Genomic DNA, 26,000 nt, shown 5'->3' with positions numbered 1-26,000 from the left:
CATTATTGCTAGGCAAAACTTACAGCTGTGCTTGAGAATTGGCTGTTCCTGGATCTAGCTCTTAGCACAGCTCTCATCATTCCCGTTCAGCTGTCTGTGTCCTGGTGAAGGTTCCTCTGCACTGCATGAGCCAGGACAGGGGAGAGCCAGCACACAGAAGTTCCCCAGGGATCAGAGTGTGCTGCTGGGTAGGCAGTGCCCCCACCTTTTAGGTGGTTCTTTGTATCCTCTGGTTACTCACTTGTTTCTGTCTTTGCTGCCGACAGCAGGGAATTTTCTGGGCCCTTCAAAAGGAAGAACATCCCTCACTCAGTGATCCATTCAGTAACTGATTTAATTAATTTGAAACTAACTGTCACTTTTTAAACTGTTAATCAAGAAGCCAATTATCTGTTAACAGTCCTAAGCACAACAGTAATCAAACTGTTTCTCTGTTAAAAAAATCTCTGGGATTTTTTTCTGTTATCTCAGAGCTTTTAAAATATGTGTTTTAAAATATGGAAATGTGTCTATTTTCTTTAAAAAAATTAAGACCCTATATTAGAATTCCATTTACTATTTTGGAATCGTAAAACTTCTTATTTATTTCTGAAAGTATGTTAGAATTTTAGCCATTTTTATGTGTTATGGCCTTGAAGACAAAAGTCTCAGGGCATGATATAAGGTTAATTAAGGATAAATCCTGCTCTTTTTATTCACTTACATAGCTGAAATCCTCAAGCAGCATTGCTCTGTTAAAAGTTTGTTTGGTGTACACATGTAAAAGTCTTATTCTATGAATGTTATGTCTTTTATTGTATATACATTGGTATTCCCAAGAGGTAATGTAAAAGTGACACGTACCAAAGCATAGTTGGTTGTTTTTTATTGTAGCCATTAGTTATACATCTGTCTTAGAACAATAAAAAAAATGTTCCTTAAATAAATTTTTTAAAATTAAGACTCAATTTATAGTGTTAGAAAATTAGATTTTTTTTTACAGGTTTGCAAAACAAAGTGATTAAAAAAAAAATATGTTCATACTACATGCACAATCCTGTGTGTATTTATGGCATAAAAATGTTTTTTGAGTGCAGCAAGTAAGAGAATGATGTATAATAGCTTGTCTCTGGAATTCTAAGTATTTAATTGAATTAGATCACTACCCATTTATCCACTATTTTCTTCTCTCTTTTAAAAATCTCATCTGAGAGCGGTGAATAGTTGTTTTTTGCTGTAATAATGATGGTGAGTCAACAGTTTGATTAATCATGTAGTTAAAGCATTAGTATTTCTGAGCACATCTGTTAAAGGATGTGTCCTGATGGATTTTTTTAAAAAGTTCCTCATGGGTATAAACATGTTAGCTTCTTTTCCATGGAAGTTGTTTAGAAGGGCCCAAAAAAGATGGTAACAATGGTGTATTAAGGTGCTTATGTATTAAGGTCCATCTCATTCCATATTTCCAGTTTCAATCTGAATGCATTCCTGACTCCTGACTTTCCAGCTTCATAGTCTGCAATAAGCAAATGCTTGTAGAGCCCTGGGCAGGTGTTTGCTCCATTAGCAAAACTCTGTAAATTGCCGAAACAGAGGTGCTTTAGAGAACAAGAAGAGGGCGAAGTCAGTGCCAAATTCTACTGCCATTTAATTATTTGAAAAATAAAATGTTTTGGCCAAAAGATTGTTTAGAAGTAAAGAGGGTCTGAGTGGTAGGACAGGTGGCAAATTGCATTACTGACAAGAACAGGATACACAAATCCATAATCCATGTGAAGACACCTATTAAAATTGTACAATCCAGCCATAAAATTTTAAGGGTAACAATGACACATCCCGAGTTTTTGGATGGAGATTTCAGGTTTATAATTTTGTCCACTATTTATCAATATTTTAAAGTATTTTATAACACACAATGAATGAAAGAAGTGAATAGGCTGCTGAACAAAATGAAGACAGGATCTTTATGTTTATATATATCCTTATCTTTATGGAATCAACTCTTCTAGTATAATCTCTGCTGCCAGCAGTGAACACATCAGATGTATTTACACTGTATCTCTGCAAGAAGATATTTATGGATATGACAGTGCTGTTCTGCACACTTATAACCTGAGATTCAGATTCTCTCTGAGTACCATGTGCACCTCGGTTCATTTCAGAAATATGTAATAGTGCACTAATGAGCATGGTATAAGAATCTAAATAGATCCATAGGCATATGGACAGCCAGATTGATCAAGGCAGACTTTATCACTTTGTCCCTAAAAATCCTTTGTGATTATCCTTTATGTACACAGTGGTTCTAAAGTGCTAGCCCAGACAATTTCCCTTTACTTAATAATATTTTATAGATTTACTTAAAGCTTTTACTTGAAAACATGGAGGAGTGTGTTTGCACTTGTTACAGAAATTTACTGGTACCAGTAATATAAACAGCTTTTATTCTTTTTTGAAAAAAATATTGTGAATATATAAATTATTTTTAACAGGACAGAGATGATTACATGGCATGTGACTGAGAATGTATCTTTTTTAATAGATGATTCAGCTGCAGAGAGTTTTAATGGCAATGAGACCGTGGGACACAGTTCCAATGCTTCAGGGGGAACACACTGCAGGGAGATGGCAGAAACCAACAGTAATGGCAAAACAAATCTGGAGCAGGATGAGCAGCCTCTGAACTTGAGTGACAGCCCCCTCTCTGCTCAGCTGACTTCAGAATACAGACTAGATGATCACAGCAGTAATGGAAAGAACAAATACAAGACTCTCCTAATTTCTGATCTCAAGATGGAACGGGAGGCAAGAGAAAATGGAAGCAAGGTAAGATGCTTCCACATGGTCCAGATATGAAGCATGTAGTTCCCAAAAGAAAAAGATTTATGAGGCCTAACTAAAGGTTATTCCCAGCTAAGCACTTAATGTGATGTGTCTAATGTTTTCCAGCTTATTACTTAAATGCTATACGTAGATTTGTATGCTCTTTTACACATATATGATGCATACGTACATTAAGTGTATGTGGATGTACATGGGTGAATATATATGTATAGGCAAATATATTGTGCTGACACACAAGCAAAAATTGTGTAGTTCTCCATCAGACATGAATTTTATCAATCCATTTAGTAAGAACTATCTACATTACCGTTTTGAAAAAAAAATATATTAAAGTACATAAATAATGTGATACATATATATATGTGTATAAATATGGAGATATATATGTATGAATATTTACAGATGGCCATCTCATCACTTCTATTATGTATCTGTAGGATTTTCGTGGTTTAAACCCATCTGGCAACTAAGTACCTCACAGCCACTCTCTAACTCCCCTCTCCACTCTCTGCCTTGGTGGGGTCAGGAAGAGAATGGAAGAAAGGTTAAAACCTGTGTGTTGAGATAAGAATTGTTTAATAATTGAAATAACGTAAAGTATATTACTACTATTACTACTGCTACTGATAATTGTAATGAAAAAGGATGCAACAAAAAGTGAAAGAGGAATAAAATCCAAGAAATGCAAGTGTTGCACAATACAGTTGCTCACCACCCACTGACCAATGCCCAGTCAGTGTCTGAGTAGTGAATGACAGTTTCTGGCCAGCTCCCCCCAGGTTATATACTGGGCAATCCTCTCTGTGGTACAGAATATCCCTTTGGCCAGTTTGGGTCAGCTGTCCTTGGCTTGATCCCTTCCAGCCATTTGTGCACCTGCTCACCAGCAGAGCCTGGGAAATTAAAAAATCATTAACTTGGGGTAAGCACTGCTTAGCATCAACTAAAACATCAGTATGATATCAATATTATTCTCATACTTAATCCAAAATACATGACTATAGCAGCTACTAGGAAGAAAATGAACTCTTCTCACCAAAACCTGGACAAGAATTAATCCATGAATGTTAAGTGTGTATGGCCAAGAGAATTCCTACCAGTGAATTATCAACATCTGAAAGGAACTGATTTTGTTTCTTCATGATTGTGTTATGCAGGCACCTAACCTGAATTAAAACTGACAAGTTTGCTTTAAGAAGCTGTAATCCCCTGAGGGCTTTTCACTGTAGTTTCTATTATGTGGGTAAGGAGAAGCAAGGGTGTTATTTTGTAGATAAAGACAGATCTTACAGATTAAGTTAGGTAGCTTTCTAGGATGGTGTTTTTCTTGAGGGCCTACAGTAGGGAGGGTGAATAAATGGCATGTATCATAGAATTTACCCATTGATCTTGCTGGTCACAGTTCCTTTTTTTTTTTTTTTTTTTTTTTTTTTAAGTATCTGATGGCTTACCACTTTTACAGCAGCAATAATAGGATGTGAGTCCTGGATCCAAAGACTATTAATGCTAGTCACTAGCTTTCAGTAGCCTGACAACATAGATATACCTTGAATGGGCACAATTTTTTACAGGGCTTTGAAACAGGAGTGTTAAAATCCTTAGACATACTTGGAAAGGGATAACACATGACTGATATCTAGACAACAACATTTAATCATACTGAGGTTTTATCTCTTATCTTCATCGCCTCTATAGTAAAAATAAAAACTTGTAATGATTTTGTAACTTAAGTTTCTAAGTTTTAGTGGGTAGAACAAAGGGAGACTAAATGGGAGATTGTTAGTCTTTCTCATGGCCCTTAAGCAAACCACGTATCTCAACACCTCTGTGAAATAAAAAACTGTTTATCTGTACAGAATACTTTTTTCTCACAAGCCTGCATTTTATGGAAAATGTTCTGACTAGCTGTAGTCTCTGCCTGTGTATGAACCCCAGTGCTGAATTGACTCAGAATTTTGAGTTGCACAGTGGGTCCCAAATTGGCTGATATGAATGGTATCTTCTTCTGCTTCAGGGCAGATTGTTCTAATGAACCTTTTATAGGCCCATCATCCAAATATTGACAGACACACAGGCTCTTTTGCCTGAGGTAGGTTGTTGCTTATGCCATCACTCTTGCAAATAAACAAATAAGCTTGGCAAAGATGGGGAGGAGTCTTAATGTGACACTCATTTATAGCTAAGACAAGAACACAGCCTAATGTTCTCTTTCCAATTTGAGTCAGTTCCAGCTCAGATGCAAGAAAAACATATCAAAAAGTGTGAAAAATCTATAATGAATTTAGATGACAATCAAAGCCATCTCATTCTTTACAAATTTTAAGAGGCCAGAATCATCCCCCACATCAATACATTCTTTCACACTTGCTGTCATCCTGCCCACTCTATATTGCCAACAATATGCAGATTTGTCTCTTCTTTTTGTCCTAGTGAAACTCATGTTGCTGTTTAGAGCTCCTTTAAGTATATGATTAATTAGATATGCAATAAAGATTATTAAATATAGAGTAAATACTTCAGAAAGAACACAATCCTGGGATAAACAAAATTTGTTAGACATTTGTAAGATGAGTTACTGAAGAAAATATCTACTTTCTAAGTGAGGGGAAATATATTTCAATTATTGAGCTAGTACTGGAGGAAGAAATACATTATGCTTCCTCCAACTTCTACAATGTCCCATTTAACCTGCACAAGATAGTATTCTCTTGGGATAATTAAGACTGTGAAATACAGAGACAAAGGAATGGAGATAGGAGGATCTCTTGGCTGACATGTTCTGATAGACAATTTTGTATCTGCTGCAGAATTTTGATCAGGAGAAGCTGTTGAGTTAAAAATGGTAGTTTTTCCATCATATTTGCTTTGAAAATGTGAAAGCTAAAAGGAAATCTTTATTGAAAATGGTTATTTCTTTGTGGAAGATAAATTTTCAGAATATTCATATTGTCCTTACCTATTTGAAGCAATTATATGCTTATGCTATAGGGAAAGTTTGCAGAAATAGTGGTATTATTCTGAAAAAAATCTTGTATATCAAAACAGGGATACTTAGCATTTTCCTAGAATCAGGCCTATGGACACAGAGGACATAATTAGTGATTTGTAAGAAATCTAGAGTTTGTGTTTTTTAATAATAAACTAAGTTTTCTTGCCTGAAAAAATTCTGATAAATTACTGTGGATTAGATAACCCTGTGAACAACTACAGTATATTATTTAAAGAATGCTTGGTTCAGTTATTTCAGAATATGACTTTTAAAACTGGTGTTAGTAGCACTCTTTAAACAAGTATGGCATTTCAGTGGACAGTGTTGCTTTGAATCCTCAGTTCAGGCAGTGAGTATGTGGGGTAATCTCTTCTTTTTACAAAAAGATCATGACCTGAGTGGGGTGGAGGGAGTTGCCAAATTCTAACAACCTTAAAATCTGATCCAAATGTTTTACTATTCACTGGAAATTTGTTGTGTGAGGACAAAATGGGTTTTCATAGTGTTTAATGCATATATGTTCACATTTATGTATATGTGTGTATATATATATATATATATATACACGCACTTTATATATATATTATATACTCCAGTAAGACCTAGTTGTTCACAGCAGCAGGAATTTCTACAACCATTTAGTGCTAAACTGAAGTTTGTGAAATTTTGCATAGCAGCAAAAATACTTAACTGGTCTGGGCCTTTGTACTAGAAAACACTTAGAAAGTATTCATCAGCAAATGCTCTGCAATGTAGTTGTATGAATTCAAATAGTTACATGTACATATAAATTATTTTAGAGCATTACTTATGTGTGAGCCTGATGGGTTTTTTTATGACTGTGGTGAAGTCTCTGTAGCACTGGGGTTTTTTATTGCTGACTCTTTTGTTGTTGCTACTTCCTGTGCCATATCTTTTATTTTGAAAAGTTATTATATACCTTTATCTCTCCTTCAGTATTTATTTCATTAAATACAGCAAGCCTACTCTTTTTAAACGATTTTGTCTGTTTTGCATTTGGATAACAATGTTATTTTAATATAGTATGGGAAAACAGGCTTTTGAACTCATACTTACATTATACATACTTACTCATACTTACATTATGCCATTATTTTACCTGGATTAATAAATGGTTTGTTATGTCTGTGTTGCAAGGGGCACTCCTAATATGCAAAAAATCTGTGGAATTTTCCAGATAGAAATATATGCTACTGATCATAAATGTCTAGGAGAGGTATTAAAATGAGGTAACAAGGATAACACACCTCCCCATTTTGTCAGATACCTACTAGTTGCAACCAGTTTGTTTTCTTTTTTTCTACCAGATGAAATTTGTGGTAGAAAGTTGGACACCTCGAGTCTCTGGATGTATGGTAGGCTAAGTTAATATGCACTATGTTAAGCTCAGGTGTGTAATTGGCTTCTTGAAGAATTGCACAAGATAAGAAATTTTTCCTTTAAGTCTGGAGAGAAAAGCATAGTTTTAAAGGAGGGAACAGTAAATAATGATTGCTGCATACCATGACCTTTAATTATAATACTGCATTTTAACGTGCATGTCATTATAGCTACAGTTGTTCACTATGAGGCAGAATTTTCATGTAATCTCTAAAACTAAAATACTTCTGTCTCTCCTTTAATGCTGGGCTTCTGAAGTGCTCTTCAACCTTTTTTCTACAGCTTGATGTAAAGAACAGAGTTATTGTCATAGGCCATTGCCAAGGGCTGTTTGCTTCCAGCAATTGCAACTTCAAGCACTGCTGTAATGGATGTACCTACACTATGGCAGGTTAGCCTGGCATGGTCTGCTTTTAACACAGGCCCCGCTCCAAGAAGGCATTTAAAGGCTGTAAACTTGTATGGCATCTGAAAGCCAGGGCATGTATGAGGTCCTGGGTGAAGTTTGAAACTCCTGCATGATACTCCAGTTAAAATATAGTCATCTTCAGTGGTTAGTCCAGCTGCAGAATCTTCTAACATCTGTTTTGATGGAGCTCATCATTACGCAGGGAAACCAGGCATGACTGTCAAAGCAGCCTGATCTGGTTATGCAATTATACTGATAAGTCTGTTGTCATCTGTGGTGAATCCTTCTGGTTTCCAAAAGTGCACATGAATTTAGCCACAGACACCATCTATGAGGAGCAAGGTAGAGTCTGGATGTACTTCGTCCTCACTCTCCTTTTAAAAGATGTGATTGCATCTTAGCAAAAGGTGGAAGGTCACTCCTAAAATCCAGTAATCATCACATCTGATATTGAGTTTCTGAGGAAAGTGGAGTCACTGCCTGTCTAGTTCCCTGTGCCTCTGTCTGCAGATTTCCTTGGGGAAATGGCCATGGTCAGAAAATAAGGGAGCATATGGCTTTTTCTAAAGCAAGTGGAATCCTTAGGAATTGCAGTGCACTTTTAATGGAGAGTGATAGGGGCCTATCGAGAAACTTATGAAGTAATCTATTTTTAAAAATTGTTAATAAAATGTTAAACAGGTGTGCATCTACTTGAAGCAGGGGTTGAAGACTTTGGGAATTTACATGCTATTAAGAACAGTGTTGGAGATGTTGTTTTGGGGTTTATTTCTTTCTTTTTCAACTTAATATTTCAATTTTTTTCCCTCCATCATCATTGATTATTTATATTAGAGTGGAATAGACAGATTTCAGCTGAATGGGAGCATTGTGCTGTGTTCCTTGATGGTTACCTCGGCTCTAAGCAGGAGGGAAGGTGGAAAGGGTAAGATAGAAGTGTCTCCTCCTCTTTTGAGGATACCACTAAACTCTACATGTTGGCTTTTTTAGTACAAAGAAAATACTCTTTTGCCCATCTAGTTTATTTTGCTAAATGCCAAAGTTAAGATAATTAATCTGGATTGAGAGTTTAGCCTGTCAGAAAGGATCCTTTGATTCCAACTCATCTCTCCTCAGAGCTTTTCATTGTCTCCCTTGCTTGAAGTTGGATTTCACTACCTATATATGGCATAAGAAGAAATTAGACTTTTTTTTTGTTTTATTTGTTCTAACTGGCATATTTTATTCCATTTCCATGGTCAGATAGAAAGTGTTCAAGCAATACCATATTTTACTGACTGCTGTTTTGTTTACGGAAATATCTTTAGAGTCTGCAGTCCAGGGGTTTGACAGCCTTATTTTATGGCTTAATTGTTAGGACTAGGAAGAGACTTGGCATGAAATACTGTTTACTGCTGTCATAAATAACTTATGAAGAGTGAAGCAAAATCTGGTGAAAGGTTTGTCAGAACCTGGCAGGACATGTTACTACAAGCAGGGACATACTGGATTTTGAGCAAACAACAGGAGTGGGGCAGAAGGCAAAGCCAGCATTATAAACACTCTGGATCAATGAGATATCAGCACAGAATGAGTCTGCAGCTCCACTAGCGTCCAGTCTGCTTTCACCATTCCAATCATAGCACTGAGGAGAGGATGGTGACATGTTCCAGCTTTGCTTTACAAAGCTTTGCCATCCAACTTACCCAATGGGTTCCATCATTGCTGCTTTCCACTAAATCCGTGGAAATAGTTTGTACTGAGATTTAAAAGTAAAGATGATAAAAGAAGTGAACTGAAGGCAGAATCCACCTCTACCACCATCACGTGCAGATGATACAATCTTGAGTCTTGCATCTCACTTCTTTGGTGTGTGAAGGCAGGCTCAAGTGCTGTGTTGAAGTATGTATCTTCTTTTTCTGCCATGCTCAAGTTTGTGCAAAGGTAACTGGCATGTCAGTGCTTTTCTCTTCTTGGGAGATTGATGCACTACAATAGAACATAAACCTGTTCTCTTCTCCTGTGCATGGAAAACTTCAATGAAAGGTGAACAAAAGGTGTCTGCAAGCAGTTTTGTGACTTTGTATATTTTTTCTGCCCACTCACAAATTAGCCTGTTTTTTTCTCTTTCCCAATGAATTTCTGCTTCATGCATAGGAGTTTTAGAAATTGCTCTCAAAAAGTCTGAGTTCTTTATGTTTTACTTTACCATTTTATCTGACACCTTGATTTTACTCTTCCCTACTTTTAGGAAATAAGCAAACTGAGAAAAATCAGTTTTCTGACTCTAAAAGTCAATTTATTTGTTGTTTGGATAAAGCATGTTTGTTCTATGAAGAAAAAAAAGTTATTTTTTTGCTGCTCTTTAGTAAAGAAGTTGTTAGAGGCCTCTGAGAAGCTCTTTAGTACAAAAAAAAAAAAAAATTTAGTTTAGTGGTTTTATAATCACTATTTAATCACTGTTCAACTGTAACAACTATGGTTTTATAGAGCACTGTTTTTTCCAGACTTGAATCTTCTGATTTTGGGGGTTACCCATAATAAATGGCTAAATACGTCATTGTTTGGAAGAGCATGTTTTTCATGCCACTGCAGCTGCATGAAAAGAAAATCAGTGTTGTGTTTGTCATAAAATATGAATTCTCTAGTGTTCTCTAACAGTCACATTCATCAAAGTCCTTTGTCTATGATACCATCAGTTCTGTGTCTAGTTCTTCCCATTGGAAGTACATTTAGCAGCAGGTTTTCATGTTCAGTCAAAGCTCTTGAAAGTGAAATTGATTTCCTGCAGGGCATTCATTACAATGATGTAACTCCAGGTCAATTAAATGGAAGCTGATGATGCTACTCCAGATTTACATACCTGTAATGGAGAACACAATCTGGCTCCATATGTGTATGAAATCTCAGCTAATGGAAAGCTGGCATGGAAGAGACTAAGTTTTGATGTGACCTTTTATAAATTTTCTCAGAGATTTTTTTTTTCAAGAAGGTAGAGCACATGGGTCAAAGTACCAGAAAGTAGTGCTCTTGATTCCAGATGGGATGTGTGTTACTCACAGATCCAGTTGTCTGTCCTCAAACACTTTTACCTTTGGAGTCTTTCATCACTCACATCGAACAACAAGCACCTGTACATGAAGGAGATGCAGGACTTTCTCCAACTTGCTTTTAGAGGCAGGACATCAATTCAGACAAGAGAGAAAGCTATCAAGTGCCTCTGCAATCAAAGAGGTAAGGTCTGAAATTGCGACTTCCCTCCCTGTTTACAGCCAAGAACGTTTTATATCTTATCAGTCTGGGAGCACATGTCTGTACCTTTCAAGCAAATTCTTGTTCACTTCAGCCTAGATTCGTTCCTGATAAACACCTTCAAGGCTCGGCCTTGTTACAATCCCTAACTCTTATTTCTGTGGGGTTATTTTTGTTGTGGTTTGTTGGGGTGTTTTCCCCCATTAGCAAGGAAATTGAATTTGTGTTGAAGCCTTACCACATTAAATTATTTGCTGCTCCTTTTTCTTCTTCTGTTATCACATATGCAGCTTCTCTGTCACCTAGAAAAAGATAGAGAGCAAATCTTGCTCTTGGAAGATTAAACATTATTTGATGATAAACTGAGCAAGATATAATAGGAAAGCAATAATTTCTACCTTCTGTGATTGTGTTTAGTCTTAATATGATTTACACTTAATGAACTTTCATTTTTTAATTTTTCAGATGCTGAGGCTGAAGAGCTGATCCTCAAAACTAATCTGTGATGAATGGCTTCCTATTTGGCTACTTTCTACACACTCAACTCCTTCAAAACTATATTGTTATTCAAGAGTTGACAATCATGAATGTTACTCCTAATTTTTTCTTTCTGGTATTGAATTCTTTTCTACATGCCAAGACAAGTCCTGAGGAAAGAGAGGAAAGAAGCCAAAGGTTTTTCTCCTTTAATGGCATTTATAACAATATATTGATGAGATTTTAAAATAAATAAAATTTTTATTAGTTGTCTTACAGATATCTCATTTGCTAATCTTTTTTTTCTTGTTGAATGAACGTCAGTAGTCAAATGTCTTGCTGAATGCTTGATGCACTTTCAAGCTGTGATTTTGTGTGCTCTTCATAGCAATTGCTGGGAATAATTAATTACATTAGAACCCTGAATGCTTGTTTTGGATACTTATTCAAGCAGCTGGATTTGTTGGGTGATGTGAGAGAAGTGAATAGGTAAATTTTTTAGTAGAGGAAAGAGGGAAAGAAAAGTAGATTTCAACTTTAAAACTATTTAACTATTTTCTTCTCTTTCGTCTTTTTTTTGTTGCTTGCCTTTTGCTGCTTCAGCTTTTCTGGTGATTCTCCTCCATCTGCTTCTGGAGACTCATGGAAGACCTATCTTAAATTTTGGTTTTTATGAACAAAATAATAGATACAGATAGTATTACTTACCAGAATATAGGACTGTGAGGAATTAACTTTAATTACTGAGTCTAGTCCTCTGTAAAGGGGAACCTAGATGATAGACATTTGCTCCAAGAGGATATGCAAGAGTTCAATTCACAATGTCCACAGAGTTCTGATTAATAACTCTCAGCCTTATAGAAAACAGCAGTGGGGCAGCTGTAATATGCCATGGAAAACAGTGAGGAACTGGAATCTTGGTTGATGTCCTAGATCCCTACAACAACAAGGGATTTGCTAGATGGATTTCCCAGATGGTTTCTAGCAGCATCTTATTCCCCGCAGAATGGGGAGTGAAAAAGAACAACTGCCAATAATCCCTACCAGTCTGCTTGAGGTTTTGTCTGCCATATGTTTCATCAAAACATCCTGCTTTGTATTTCATCTCTAACAGTGACTGATTTTGAATACTTGAAAGAAGCAATTAAAAAAACAGCATCCACATTAGTTATTGAGGCAGGGAGGAGATAGTGCTGTAGGTAGGCATTGAAAGCTGTGAAATGTTTGTTATGTTTATTAAACACAGTCAAAAGGTAGCAATCAAAAAATTTAGCAAAATGCGTGGTAAGGAATAAGACATTGATGGTTACAAATATTACAGAATGGTATTGCACAATCAGTAAAAGATCCTGGAAACTGGTATTTGAGAACTGTGTAAACAGTCAACATTTGTGTTTCACTGGGAAATGATGAAAGGGTATAAAAATATACAGCCAAAGGTATAAATCTGTAACTGATGTGAGTTTCCATTTCACCCATGTAAGTGTGGCATGGCATGAAACATTTTAATACTGGATGAATTCCATATGCATCTCTAGAGTTTTCCCTAAGCTATTGCTTCTTGGAGCTCACAGTGTTTCTATGAAATACTGCAGCTGTTGCTTGGATCTTGGCGTGGTACAACTGAATATTTCCCATATAGATGCTTCGTCTCATCAGCTGCTTTGGTCAGATTGTCATTTTCAGTGTCCCTTCACACCTATTCTGTCTGTGTACTCCAACTCTTCTCATTGTGAATATGCCTTAAGCTATCCCCAGATGTGATAGGAAATAATACATGCTGTTTTCTTCATATACATGCACACACACACAATATATATATACATATATATTCTCATATATTTTTCTCTTTGTCTGATGAGAACAGTCATATCCAATGGCTATGAACCAAAGTATGGAGTCATACAGATGAACCAGGAGCATACAAAGAGCTCATGTTGTTAAGGCACCTGCAATACAAACATAAACTTTGTCTAGCAGACAAGAGTGTGATTGTTTTTCATGTGTGCTTTAATTAATATTGGGATGAAATCAATTAATATTGGGGTGTATCTTGCTTCTGACTCCATTTTATATTTTGGTAGAGGTCATGGAGTAATGTGTTTCCTCCTCTTGTGTTTCCCATGGCATTTGGGAATTGTCTGATTCCACCAGGAAGATCCCTTGCAGAACTATTCAGAATTTCTTCCCTAGATCTTCTACTATTGAGCTCCTGGGCTGCCCTCTCAGGATTAGTAAAAGAAAAACAGGGAAAGGTGAGTTGATTTCCTTAGAGGTTACCATGAATGGCCCCAACATAGTCTGTCCTCAGTCCACAACGTCATAGTATGAGCTCTGTACTGGTGCTCAAAAGGACACATGGATATTCTTTAGGCCATTTTACTTAATCAGTGATATATGTTTTTTTTGGATGCCTCTGAATGAATTTATCCTTGTCTCACTTTGTACAGTTAGTCATATGCTCTTAAAAAATCTTTTGCAGATGGAGCCCCGTGGGACTGGACCTGTTTCAAAAGCTGTATTAAATGACTGAAATAAAGGTTTTGAAAATTCTGTTTCCCTCAGTGTGTTGCTTAGCAAGAATAGCTGTGTTTAGTGGAAAAGAAGTTAGATGAGTCTGTGGCATGTGTGCTATCTCACACCTCTTGGATCAGCTGGGAGATGGACGCATGAGGGAATGACATACAGGCATTTTTTGGAATATGCTGCTCGTGTCAGTTGTACCTTAAAGATAGCAGCCTCACAAGGTTGATGCTTCTCTATGGTTCATTATAAGCTTTATAAAATCCACCTCTATACATTCAAGTAAGTCCACCCTGCCTTCAGAAAACACATAATATACAGGTTTATGTTATAATGGAAAAAGATGTTGGAATTCCTAATGGATCTAAAGCAGTGACAAAACACTGAGGAGCTGAAAAATTTGCTGCATAAAGATGCAATTATTTTGTTAGAGATAAAGCAGCCATGACTTCGTCACAGATCTCAGTGGTTATTTCCAATTAATAGATTGTTTTCTTTGGAAGGTAAATTTGTCAAAAGACTCAGCAGATTAAACTTCTTTTTATAGGTTAGGTTGGAATTGAGATAAAACATTTTTACAATGATTATAACAAACCATTCATATGAAACTAATAAAACATTATACAAAAATGTCTGTGTAAGGTAGGTGTTCATTTTATAAATATATGTACTAATGAATCTGAAAGTATATGAGGCATGATTGTGTCATTTAGGAAAATGGTGACAACTATTCTCTTCTGTTCAAGAGTTGAGTGGTCATGTTCTATGGTTCTGTGAATTGGTAGGAGTGTCTTGAATCATTGAAGAGCCCAAAAGGCTTTTAGCATCTCATATTGCAAGTTTCCTGGTCTAAGCTTTTGAGAAACCTGGCCTAAATATCTGTATTTCATAATCTTAAGTACTTAGCCCTGCATACTTCTGGTTTGAGATAGCAACTTCAGGACAATACTTATTTTTACTGCACTCACTATGCCAATTCTAGGTCATTCTATTTAGTATAAGAGATAAGTAATTTTTAAGGCTGTATCTAAGCTTTTTGGAGATAATTCTTTATCTTCTTCTTCCTTTTTTTTTTTTTTTTTTTTTTTAATATTAAATTGACAGGGAGTGTGCTGGTTTGCTTTTAGCCTGTTTCTCCATTCCTATGTTTAGATTTTGATTTTATGTGATTTTTCCATATTTAATGCATACTTTATAGCGATGCTTACAGTACCTAGAACTTATATGTAGGGCTATTTATGTGAAATAGCAAACTTAAAAAAAAAAAAAAATAGACTCTGTATGTCTACTGTTAACTGTGAGATAGCAGAACATTCCGCTCCATGTAGTGTAGGCAGTGGCAGTCGTGGCAGCATCTTCAAAACTCCACTTTTTACTATCTTTTTCCTAGTTGAAAGTTTTGTCCTTGAAATGTACAGGATACTACTGAGTTAATTTTTACATTTATCTACAATTTATATAGATAATACAAGTTTTAGGTTATTCTGTTCCGAATAAGATAATTCTGCATAATAACTTTATACAACATGAATAAGTTGCTTATACCTTCATCAATATTTTAATTGCCAGAGGTTCCTATATCTAAATTCTTTGAATTTACATAGCACACTTGGGGTTCCTATATCTAAATTCTTTGAATTTACATAGCACACTTGGGATTCTGAAAACATCAATAAAAATAAATCAGCTTAACATTACATTGGTCCTGTGGGGTAAACATGTCTACTGATTGGTAAATACAGGCATGGTATAATTCCTTTCCCAAAGCAAATCAGTCAATTTCTCCAGAAAAGCTGAAGAAGCCATTTGTTTATTGTATGTTATAGCTGAACATTAATCACAATATGAATCCTTATCTCCAGACATTGCTGTTCAGTTAAAGATGCAGAGTCATCTTCAACTGAGTAGCCATTGGAAAGTTTCCTCTGGTTTTATTAGCATAGCTAAAATTCAAACCAGTGTTTTTAAATGTTTGTTTTAACTTGGGCTTTACTGGAAACATGAGAAATACATTTTCACTGATGGTCTTGATAAATCTTTCCAGGCCTCATCATAAAAACACATTTATGTATGCCCAAGAAAGCCTATGGACTACATTATTAGTATATGTGTGATTGAACCTTAACTGACCTAAAGTTGAATGCTTTACTTAGATCCAGTCATACAGCTTACTTGTATAGTGCAGTTACATATTGAACTGAGTATGTAGCCCAAAGTGAGAGAGCTGCAGGAGGAAGAGGCTGTAGAAGTGTTAGAATATTCTAATTGTCTGTAGCTATTTAAGCAGTTGGGTTTTTTTTCTTTTTAATTATGAAAAAAAGGTCAATATATATATAATAGTTAAAATCACTGAAGTGTGGGACTTCAAATCTGGGTTTTCAGTTAATTGTAAGAAATATGAGTATATCTGTCCATCTGTGTACCTGTATAAACCAAATTGTTTCATTTCCTCCTTAAATGTTGCTTCTTACCATACAATCTTTATTTCACAATGCTCTGTTTCATAAAGCTTGATTGGCTGAGTGCTCTCCTGGTTGCTAAGTCCTTCTGGTGCAGGTCAGAGGTAGGGTGTGAAATACCCTTCTTCTTCCTTCTTCTTTGAAAGGGCTTTGTCACCAGCACATGACATTTTCACCTTTGTGCAGCCATTTTAGGCCTTCACTTCAGCTGTTTGTTCCTCCCAATTGGTACAAATGACTTAATATTATCACCCCCTGACTCCTGTGGTGTTGTGAACTCCAGCTTAATCACCCTTACAAGTTAATCCAAATCAACTATATTGTGCTTTGCTACGTAATTACTTATTGAGACAATTAAGCTCAAAAAGTGGATCTACTCTGTATGGTCATCTTCTTTTGTACGGTGATCTTCTCTTTGTACAGGATTATCCCAACAGATTATCTCAGGACTTTTAATACCTCTTCTTCCACTTCTGCCAGAAGTGGAAGTTTCCCTTGTTACCTCTGCTACAATATATGAAGACAACAGCTAATGGAGGAGTCAGAAATGCTGCCCATTCAAAATGCAGTTCACGGTCTGAGTTTTATGTTACCACCACCTTAGTTCAGTGACCTTTTCTTGTAATTGTTCATTTCATTAAAAAACCCCAAACGACTCAGAAAGACAATTTATTGCCTAGAACAAGTGGTGAGATTGGCAAGAATAGAAGATATTTCCTATCTGATCTTGTAAGCATGCATTACAGGTCACTGCTTTACCTTTGATAAAGTATCAAAGTGTGGGGGGGAATTCTGAAACTGGGGAAAAAAACAGTATAAGGTTATACAGACTTGATGTAGCAAATGGCAGGGCAGGGCTGCTGGCAGCAGCAGGTCCCAATGACCAGCAGACAAGCAGAAGGGTGTGTGCAGGTCACAGCTCAGTGCAGCAAGGGCAGGGAGCAAGCCAGGAGCAGCTTGGGACCTTCTTGGTCCCCACTTGCTCATGGTATATCTCAGCTTCAGTGGGGTTCCTAGGAAGGGGCACAGAAGTAGGGGTCCCAGAAGAAGTGGCCAGAAATAATTAAGTGCAATAGTGCAAGGTCCTGATGAGGGTATGGATTAATGACAGAAAGTGTAAGAGCATTTTAAGTGGTGTTGGTACAAAATGAAATGTTAAACTCAAAGCCATTCCTCTCTCACATGGGAGAACTTGTATTTACTCTGCAAGGGCAAATTTCCATGGGTTCTGCTCAAGTCACAGCTGGCTATCTTACAAAGTAGAGATGTTTTCTTTTGACTTTGGTGGAAAGGCAGATACAGGCAAGCAAAAGGATGGTGTTTAATTTCTAAAATTAATGGGCTTCACTAATCCTACCCTAAAGCCTTTCATCCTGCCAGGGAAAAAAAAGCAGACAACATCTTACCTTGAATTAGTTAATTGAGGGCAGTGCAGTTTTCAGTGATCGGACCAAGTGAAGGACCAACCATTTTTCGTGTGCAAAGTTAATGTGTTAGTGTTTCCAAGTAGCTCAAATTATTTAAAGCCTATGAAATACGATATCAGAAAAACATAGGGCAGAAAGCTTAAATTTTGGTCCTATGATGAGTTTTCTATCTTTCCCCCTGACTTTTGAAAGACTGAATGGTAAACAGTAAAATTTTTTTATTTCAGTTTATAAACCTGGGTGTTTGCAGTTTTAATAACAGCTGGGATTGTCCTAAAACTCATGGGGAATTTTTGATTAAGCATGTAATGCAGAATTTATTAGCAATTAAAAACTACTGGATGGTCCATTTGTCATCCATGTCTTAGAACAGGGCCTTGGAAGGCAGTGTATTAAAAGAAATATGTCTGTGCACAGACATTCTGTTCTTATATTAGTTAACCTATTAGTCTCATAGGTTAATTTAATAGAAGCAGCTACTTGGAAAGTTGAATCTTTTAAAGAACACCACCCTTTCAAAAGTTTTTTGTGAAAGTGATTTCATGCTTTTAATGGGTTTTGTATAATAATCAATTTATATTTTTTGCATTCAGTCAAGTTGTGAGGTTAAGTAAATTTAAAAAATTATCTCCCATATTTATTCAATACTTTGAACTTCTTAATAACGCTAGTCATACACATATCCAGAAAATTAATAGTGTATTAGAGCACATAATGCTATGGAAGAGGCTAATAAATATGGGATCATTCTCTGTATGAATACCTCCCATACACCACTTTGAAATTAATTTTACCTAGAGCCATAATTTGCAAGGTATTTGTTAGAACATTTCAAAATATAGATTTCCATAAAAAATATATTTAGATGCAAAGTGTTACTTAGAGATATATGACAGACTGTTCCTGTTTTACTTATGTCCCAGGTAAAAAATGTTTTTTAAAATCTTGTCTGTCAGGAAAGTTTTATACAAAAAAAGTGCTGTTATATATACCATATATCCATATGATGCATTTTATTCTATCAATGTGAGAAGGTGTTTGTTGCTATTTGTTGTCTTGATTTTTTTTTCCCAAAGGGGGTGCTTTATGCTCTGCCAGTTTTTTTTTGTCCCTGAATAACCTTTGAATCTAATTTCACAAGGTAGTAATCTTGACAATGTTGAGTTGCTATGAGCTGTGAAAATCTGCATTTGGCTCAAGTAGAAAGACTTAGGTTGTTGCTTTCATGAAGGAATTGGACTTTTGAGAGGTAGATGCTGCTTGGGCAATGAGTGACCTCCCAGCCCTCAACAACCCACAAAGTCCTGCCCTCTAAGAGTGAGAGAGATGTGGAGTGAAATGGAGAATGCATGCTGGTGAGATTTGGGGATTTAGGACATACAGTTTAGGACATCCAGTTTATTTCAGTTCTACTTTTTGAAGATAAACTGGTTTAAATATAATATAATGGATATTTCTGTGTAGGAATCAGTGAGCAGATATTAAAGCTACTCCTTTACAGGACATGTAGAGGTAAGCTGTGGCTGCCAGCACAAGTCATGTCTCTGTATTTTGTTTCTTTCTTATGGCACTGTTGAAAGCACATACTACATAGAAAAATTCAGTGGCTTGAAACCATATCATCACATTCATCTAAAAACACTACTACTGGAGTTGCAAAATTTCTTGACAAAGCCAAAGAGGTAGTGTTTGCCAGAGAAAATAAATTTCTAAATGTTTGTGTATTACATTTTAATAATGGAAAACAAAGCTATTAGCACCCTATGCTACACGTGAACACATTTTTGTTCAGGTACACATAACAGGTACACATTAGGGAAATGGAACTTAAGTTATCCTTGCCTTTCAGTTTGTAAAATTAATTCTTGCTCAGGAATTAATAAAATCTGTTCAGGTTTTCTGATCTGTGACCTGGCAGCACAACAGAGCAGAACCAATGGCAATTCCAGTGATAGTGATGGGGGATGTTCACTGAAAACTATTCTGTCCCTCAAATTCTGTGCCTCTTGTATTTAAGTTTAGTAAAATGCAACCTGTGAGACTTACATTCTTTATTCTAAAAGGATCTCAGCCTGTAGATCACAGCACTGCATGTCTTGAGCTCAGGTGGGGCTCTGTGAAAGACTCATGGGCATACAGTGTAGGCAGTTGCATCACAAGAGGGGGGCCACTTTCTAAAAACAGATATATAGATGAGTTCCTTTAATTTTTAAAAATGTATTCTATTTTGGTTTCCTCTTTGTTCTTTAAATTTCATCTATGGAAGCTAAGGATACAATAGTAGCCACACAAAATAAGAAAACAGAAAGGGACAACAACAATAAAATTTAGTCTAGCTCGGATCCAGATTTAAAGTTTTCAGATAGTTCTCTTCATCTTTTAAGCTGACACAAAATGCCCAAATAATTTTTCCCAGAATTTAGTGGCAGGATGTGGAAGATTTAATAATTTGGGTTGGAGAATGATGCAAAGCAGTTTTTATAGCTGTTTAGTTCTCCATAGTCAGGTATTGAGTTGAGTTATATCACTATGAGAAAATGCACTGTTATGCTTTAATTTATTTAATTTTTTCTGGCATAATTCTAGCGGGTTATTCTTACAGAATTCTTCCTCTACAAGAAGGTGGATTGAATGTGGTCTTTGGCGAAGAGTTTTGCCAAATAGGATTTTATACTGAACTTTATTCTCTGATAGGGAAATTCTCCATTGCAACATGGTGATTCAGTTAGCTAAAATGAATGCACGTAACTAAGTGATCCCAGTATTCACAACTCAAAATATCTTTCCTAACAGAAGGTAAATATTGCTTATTGTAAATGAGTTTGAGCCTTTACAGACCTACTCTGTTTGACCATCTTGGAAATTTCAGTGGTGCTTGATGGCTGTATGGTTCCCTCTAACTGAGCTTCAAGTACCAAGTGCCAGAACCATTTTGCAGTAAACAAAGTTTATTCCACTACAATAAATCACAGAGAGTACTGGGGCATGGAATCAAGTTTGTAAGTGCAATTTCCTTTCTAAACAGCAGTTGTTCTGGGAGCTTACAGTATGCCATGCTATCCTGGAGGAAACTGTATGATTCCCTTCTCACAAGCAGCATATAAAATCTCAGGGCTCATTTATGAGCAGACCAACCAAAACAGTTCACTTTTGTACCAAATATATACTAATGTTTGTACAAGCTGGAAAGTCCTACACCATCTTGGGCATGTAAAATCGTGTCTTACAAGGACAGTTTCTGGTTTCTTCAGGATGGTACTATGAAAGCTACCACCAACAGAGATATTTGATGATATTGGTAGGGATTTAGGGGGTTACTGTGACCTATCTTCTTGGGAAGAGCATTTGCTCTTCAACACAACTGTGTTGTTTGCTAGAATTGGCTGCCTGAGTAGTTTGAGCAGCAATTGTTGAGCAGCTCTCCTCTGTGAGTCAAGTTTAATGCTTTTCATAATTTTGTCCTCCATCCCCAACTCCCAGACTGTGTCTTTAACATAAGCACAGTCAGCATAGATTTAGAATGGAAAGATTCTTTTGTTGTTTCTGTTTCTTCCTGGTCTTTTTGTATCAGTCCTAAGGGTACATTGAACTGGAGAATTATTATGTAGAAACTGCTTTTATAAGGAATTCTCCTGCAACATTCTCATGATTGCTGTCCTGTGATAACCTCAAGCAACACATCTAGCTTACTCTTATGACAAATGTTTTATTTATCCTTCCCAAACAGGGAGGGTCAAATTAGATGCATTTCTTACAAGATTTACTTGATTTATGAGATTCATTTCTTTAAGATTTATTTGTGGTAGATAAGTAGGGAACTAATCAGAAATCTACTCCATTAGCTTCAGCTACAGACATCTCAGCTGCTCCCCTCTTACTCAGACTATTGTATACTAAGAACAGGCCTCCCCCCTGATTCAGGAGCCCTGTCTCCATCTGTCCCTTCTTGATTGGTCTCAAGTTTTAAATCTTCCTTCCAGATCCTTAAGCAATAATTAGGGCCATTAACCTCTGTTTCTCAGGGCCACTTACTGGGACAATCCAGCTGATTTACCTCCAGTGAATTTTTTAAAGCTTGCTAAAGATTGCTGCTATAAGCAGATAGAAGTAAAAGGCCAAAAGGAAAAGCAAGAACAAGCATTCTCAAATGGTACCCTATAGTTCTCCTTAGGCAATATGCTCCTCTCTTGCATATGCAAAAAAATTTTGTTGTGGCCCTGTTGTGTTCCTAGCTTTCCTCTAGAAAAATCAGTCTTTAATGTGTCATCTTAGTACCATGATCAGTTGTAAATGGCTATTTAGTTCTGTGCAGATTCTTTTGCGTTACATTCCTGTCATTAATCAATTGGTTTGCTTTTTTTTTCCTGAGTCTGTCTCTCAGTATGTTACTGTCTTTTTTTGTTGGTTTTTCCTTTAAGCTGTGCTTCTGAAAATATCAATTATTGGTCAGAAGAGAAAGAGTGACAGGACTGTCTCCTCTCACCTATTCTGGCATAGGACTGTCATGACTGAGCAATACAAACTGTAGGAGGGAGAGCCTAAAATTCTCCTAAATGATGGAGACAGATGAGTTGGAGTTCCCTTCTCCACTGCTTCCATCAATTGATTTTAATCTTCTTCCCAATTATTTGCACTTATGCCATACTCAGACTGGGAAGGAGAAAGGTGTGAGAAATTATGAAATGCCATTGTGTAGGAATGAACTAGGAAGAGAAAATCAGCACAGGGAAGAACTTAGGATGAATTCAGAAAGAGCACACCAAGAATGGTCCGTTGTTAAACCATTTTCCTCTCTCATCACAATCATCACTTCTAGTACTCGTTATTTCCAGCTTTTTTGTGCACTGTGTTTCTTCCTTCTCATACGAGTTAGGATAGAAAATGCTGCATGTCCTTCTGTATTGGACAATACAGGTGCACAGCTCAGCATGTAACTATGTGTTTAATAAGTCCAGCTGCTGCATGGCCTTGGGCAGACATTATAGAGAGTTGCTGAGTTCCTGGATGTCAAACAGCACTCTTTTGCCGACTCTTGACAAGGATGGGACAGGGCACCCTTTGTCTTCGTTGCATTCTTTCTCTTTACCTAGTAAAAACAAGTGCTCCTCTCGTTGTCTGCTATTCTTATGGCACACAAACCCTGCAGTGATGTTGTATGTTTATTTCTGCATCTGCCTCTGCTGTTGATCTCTGGAAGTGTCTTTTGAAACTTTGTACAACCTGGAAGCCTCTTGTGTACTTTCCATCTCTAGCTTGTCTAGGATACAATAGGGACAGGGAAACAAGGTGAGTGTCAAAAACCAAAAATCAGTCTTTTCTTCTGGATTCCTGATATAACTCAAACTCTTTCATTTATGAATGTGTTTACTCTCTGGCATCTTTTTGTTGCTTTAAAGGAGTAGAAAACTGCCATAGTAAGGACAGTGAGGAAGAAAAAGACAGTGAATTAAAAGGACAGGTACAAAGTCTACATTCTCTGTGGTCATACTTCTCTTAGCAACACTTCACCTGTAATCATAGATTCAAGGGGTATTGTTTATAAATAAACACATAGTTTCCAAGTTTAGATTCTTGCTTTGGGACTTGAGGAAATAGCCTTATATTTTTTAGAATCATGGAATGATTTGGTGTGGAAGGAACCTTGAAGGTCATCTACTTTCAGCCCCCCTGCTGTGGACATGAGCACCATTCCCTTGACAGTCAGAACTGCATCGTTGCTGGCCTTGAACAATTACAGGGATGGAGTATCCACAACTTCTCTGGGAAACATTTTCCAGTGCCTCACCAGCCTCACAGAATTTTTTCCTAATACCTAATCTAAACCTAATTTCTTTCAGTTTGAAACCATTCCCCCTTGTCCTGTCACTACCTGCCCTTGTAAATAGTCTTTCTCAATCTTTCCTGTAGGCTCCCTTCAGGTACAGGAAGGACTCAAGCGAGTCACCCCAAAACCTTCTCTTTTCCAGGCTGAAAAAAATCCAATTTCCTCAGTCTTTCCCCATATGAGATGTGCTCCATCCCTGTGATCAACTTGGTGTCCCTCTTCTGGACTCGCCCCAATAGGTCTATGTCCTTTTGGGACTGAAGAAGAAAACAGGTTATTGAACTCTTTTGATGTCACAGCTTAAACTTATAGTAAGAGGAAGCAGAGAGAAACTTAGGGAGGAAGAAATGAAAGGAATAATATCAGATTCAAGACAAGAAATCAAGAAAAGATTGACACAAAAAAGAACTAAAGGCATAATGAGTTCAAAGATGAAGAATTAAAATATTTAAGAGAAAGGAGTATGGAAAAAAATGCCTGAAACTGAACCAAAGGGCATGAATAGAAAGAATAGCACAGAAAGAAAGAAAATATTATGGCAGTTTTCTAGTTAATTGTAGATGTTAATTGTAGCCAAGCAGCCTATGACTAAACCAGTGAATTGCATGTGATCTGTATTCCCCGGTGTTATTCCTCACTGTTAAAGTGAGGAAAGGGATTTTTCTTAGGTTTTCTAGCAGCAGTATGCTCAAGATTAAAACAGAGCATCCAGTGATGCTGCATTGACAAGAAACCCTGCTCTTCTCTATTTATGACAACATTATTTCCTTACATACAGACACCCATAAAAAATAAAATCATAGATATAAAAGAGTAAGCTTAGCACATTTAAGCTACTGCTCAAGAGATTATATCACTACTGTATCTTACTTCTGGTCTTTGCTGATATTAGCTTCTTACCTAAGTCAGATTTCAGAGGCAATTGCAGTATTCAGTAACTACTTCTGATTTGAAAGCTGGCAGCAGTTTGAGATATTTTCAAACAGTGGAGGAGCACTGTTGGTCTGTAAGTGGGATCTTTAATGGATAGGCTGGGTTTTGTCAGGGATTCTGCTGTTTCCTTGCTGGAGTTAAAGCTTGCCTGTTTTATCCTCGTTGACATGTTTATATCTTAAACCTCTGTCAGTTAGATAAGGACAGGCTGCAAAGAGGGGAGCGAGAGTCTTGGGACCTACACTGTAATTGTCATTGTGATATTCAGGTCTTATAAATGTTCTCCATTTTAATTACTTCCTGAATGTGTTGCCTGCATTAGACGTTTCGTTCTCAATTTAAACAGAATGAGAAGACATTAATAGTCTGGTGTTTTTACAAAATATTTTGCAACTCTTACCAGCCAGTTGTCTAACAATAAAAAAATTGCTGGTCAGAAATGCTCCTTAACTGCCTGTAATGTGAACCATAGTAGTCACTGAAATATATTCCATAAGAAAAATGTTGATTAATTCTCATATCAAGTGCTGCTATTTCATTTAAAAATTAAAATAAACCTCCCCCAAACCCTGACAAAGGGAAAAACTGTGAAATCTGGATGGAAACTGTGAAGAATTTTGGCCAAAGCCAAAATTTCACCAAAACTTGGAAATGATAGTTTTCCAGTAGAAGTTTTAGGTTGATGGATTTTGCCAAAAGATCAAGAACTATCTGGGGCTCTCTCAGGCTCTTGACTTCCTGAGCTATGATACTACCTGCAAAGTATGCTATTATTGTCCTTGGAAACTCACAGGTGAAGTGTTCCTGACTTTGATAATAAAGTAAGGTTGCTGGTTTTTTTTTTTTCTTTTTCTTATTTTGCAATGCAAGACCTTAAAAGAGTATAAATGAATTCAGATCTTCTGGTTTGATTTTGGGTGTACTATAGAAAACATTTAAATACTCTGTTGACACACAGTTTGCAGAAATCCAGAAATTTGTGATGGAGCTTTCCTATGTTGTAACCTATGTTTCTCAAATTCTCAGAAACTTTGTCAGATCCTTTTAGAGCTTCAAAACAGCAGTGTATGTTGCCAAAAAAAAAATTAATCTTTTATTTGAGTCTGTCACCATTTTGGTTTGACATTTTAGCTCCCACAAAAGACATTGTATTTTTTCCAAAGACACAGCAGCCACATTTTGCAATATGATTAGTTATTGATGGTTATATAACTACATTCTTTTAGTATTTGGTTAAAAAAGGCTACATCAGTTAGAGGAATTCTAGAAGTTCATTAATAAAATAACTTTGTGAAATAAAAGCTATTTAGTAGCTAAGAAGTAGGCGAATCTCCTGCTCTGTTAAATCAGCTCTGCTCAGGTATTCTCAATAGTGCACTAGGGCGATTTGGAGGTACTTATTCTGATTCCCCCAAGAAGTCTCCTCCTCTAGAATTGCTGAGGAAGGAGCAGGAGCTTTCCTGAAGATACCCAATCAGGTAATAAGAGATCAGTTGTGGAAAAA

General features: G+C 36.6%; 1 protein-coding gene and 1 long non-coding RNA gene across 8 annotated transcripts in view; both read left to right on the top strand.

Moving 5' to 3' along the window:
* The window catches only part of NOL4 (nucleolar protein 4), a 188,126-nt gene that overhangs the window by 107,038 nt on the left and 55,088 nt on the right, over nucleotides 1–26,000 (top strand). For all 7 annotated transcript variants that reach the window (XM_030266146.4, XM_012572082.5, XM_012572084.5 and 4 more), the window contains one exon: nucleotides 2,522–2,805. In XM_030266146.4, coding sequence (XP_030122006.3) covers nucleotides 2,522–2,805 — 284 coding nt within the window. The remainder of the gene's footprint in view (nucleotides 1–2,521; nucleotides 2,806–26,000) is intronic.
* LOC115493873 (uncharacterized) lies at nucleotides 2,812–11,606 on the top strand. Its single transcript, XR_003958852.4, has 2 exons — nucleotides 2,812–10,835; nucleotides 11,319–11,606. It is a non-coding gene; the product is annotated as an uncharacterized lncRNA (long non-coding RNA).

Source organism: Taeniopygia guttata, chromosome 2 (genome assembly GCF_048771995.1).
Source record: "Taeniopygia guttata chromosome 2, bTaeGut7.mat, whole genome shotgun sequence".
Classification (NCBI taxonomy): Eukaryota; Metazoa; Chordata; class Aves; order Passeriformes; family Estrildidae; genus Taeniopygia; species Taeniopygia guttata.
This window is presented reverse-complemented; position numbering and strand designations above follow the sequence as displayed.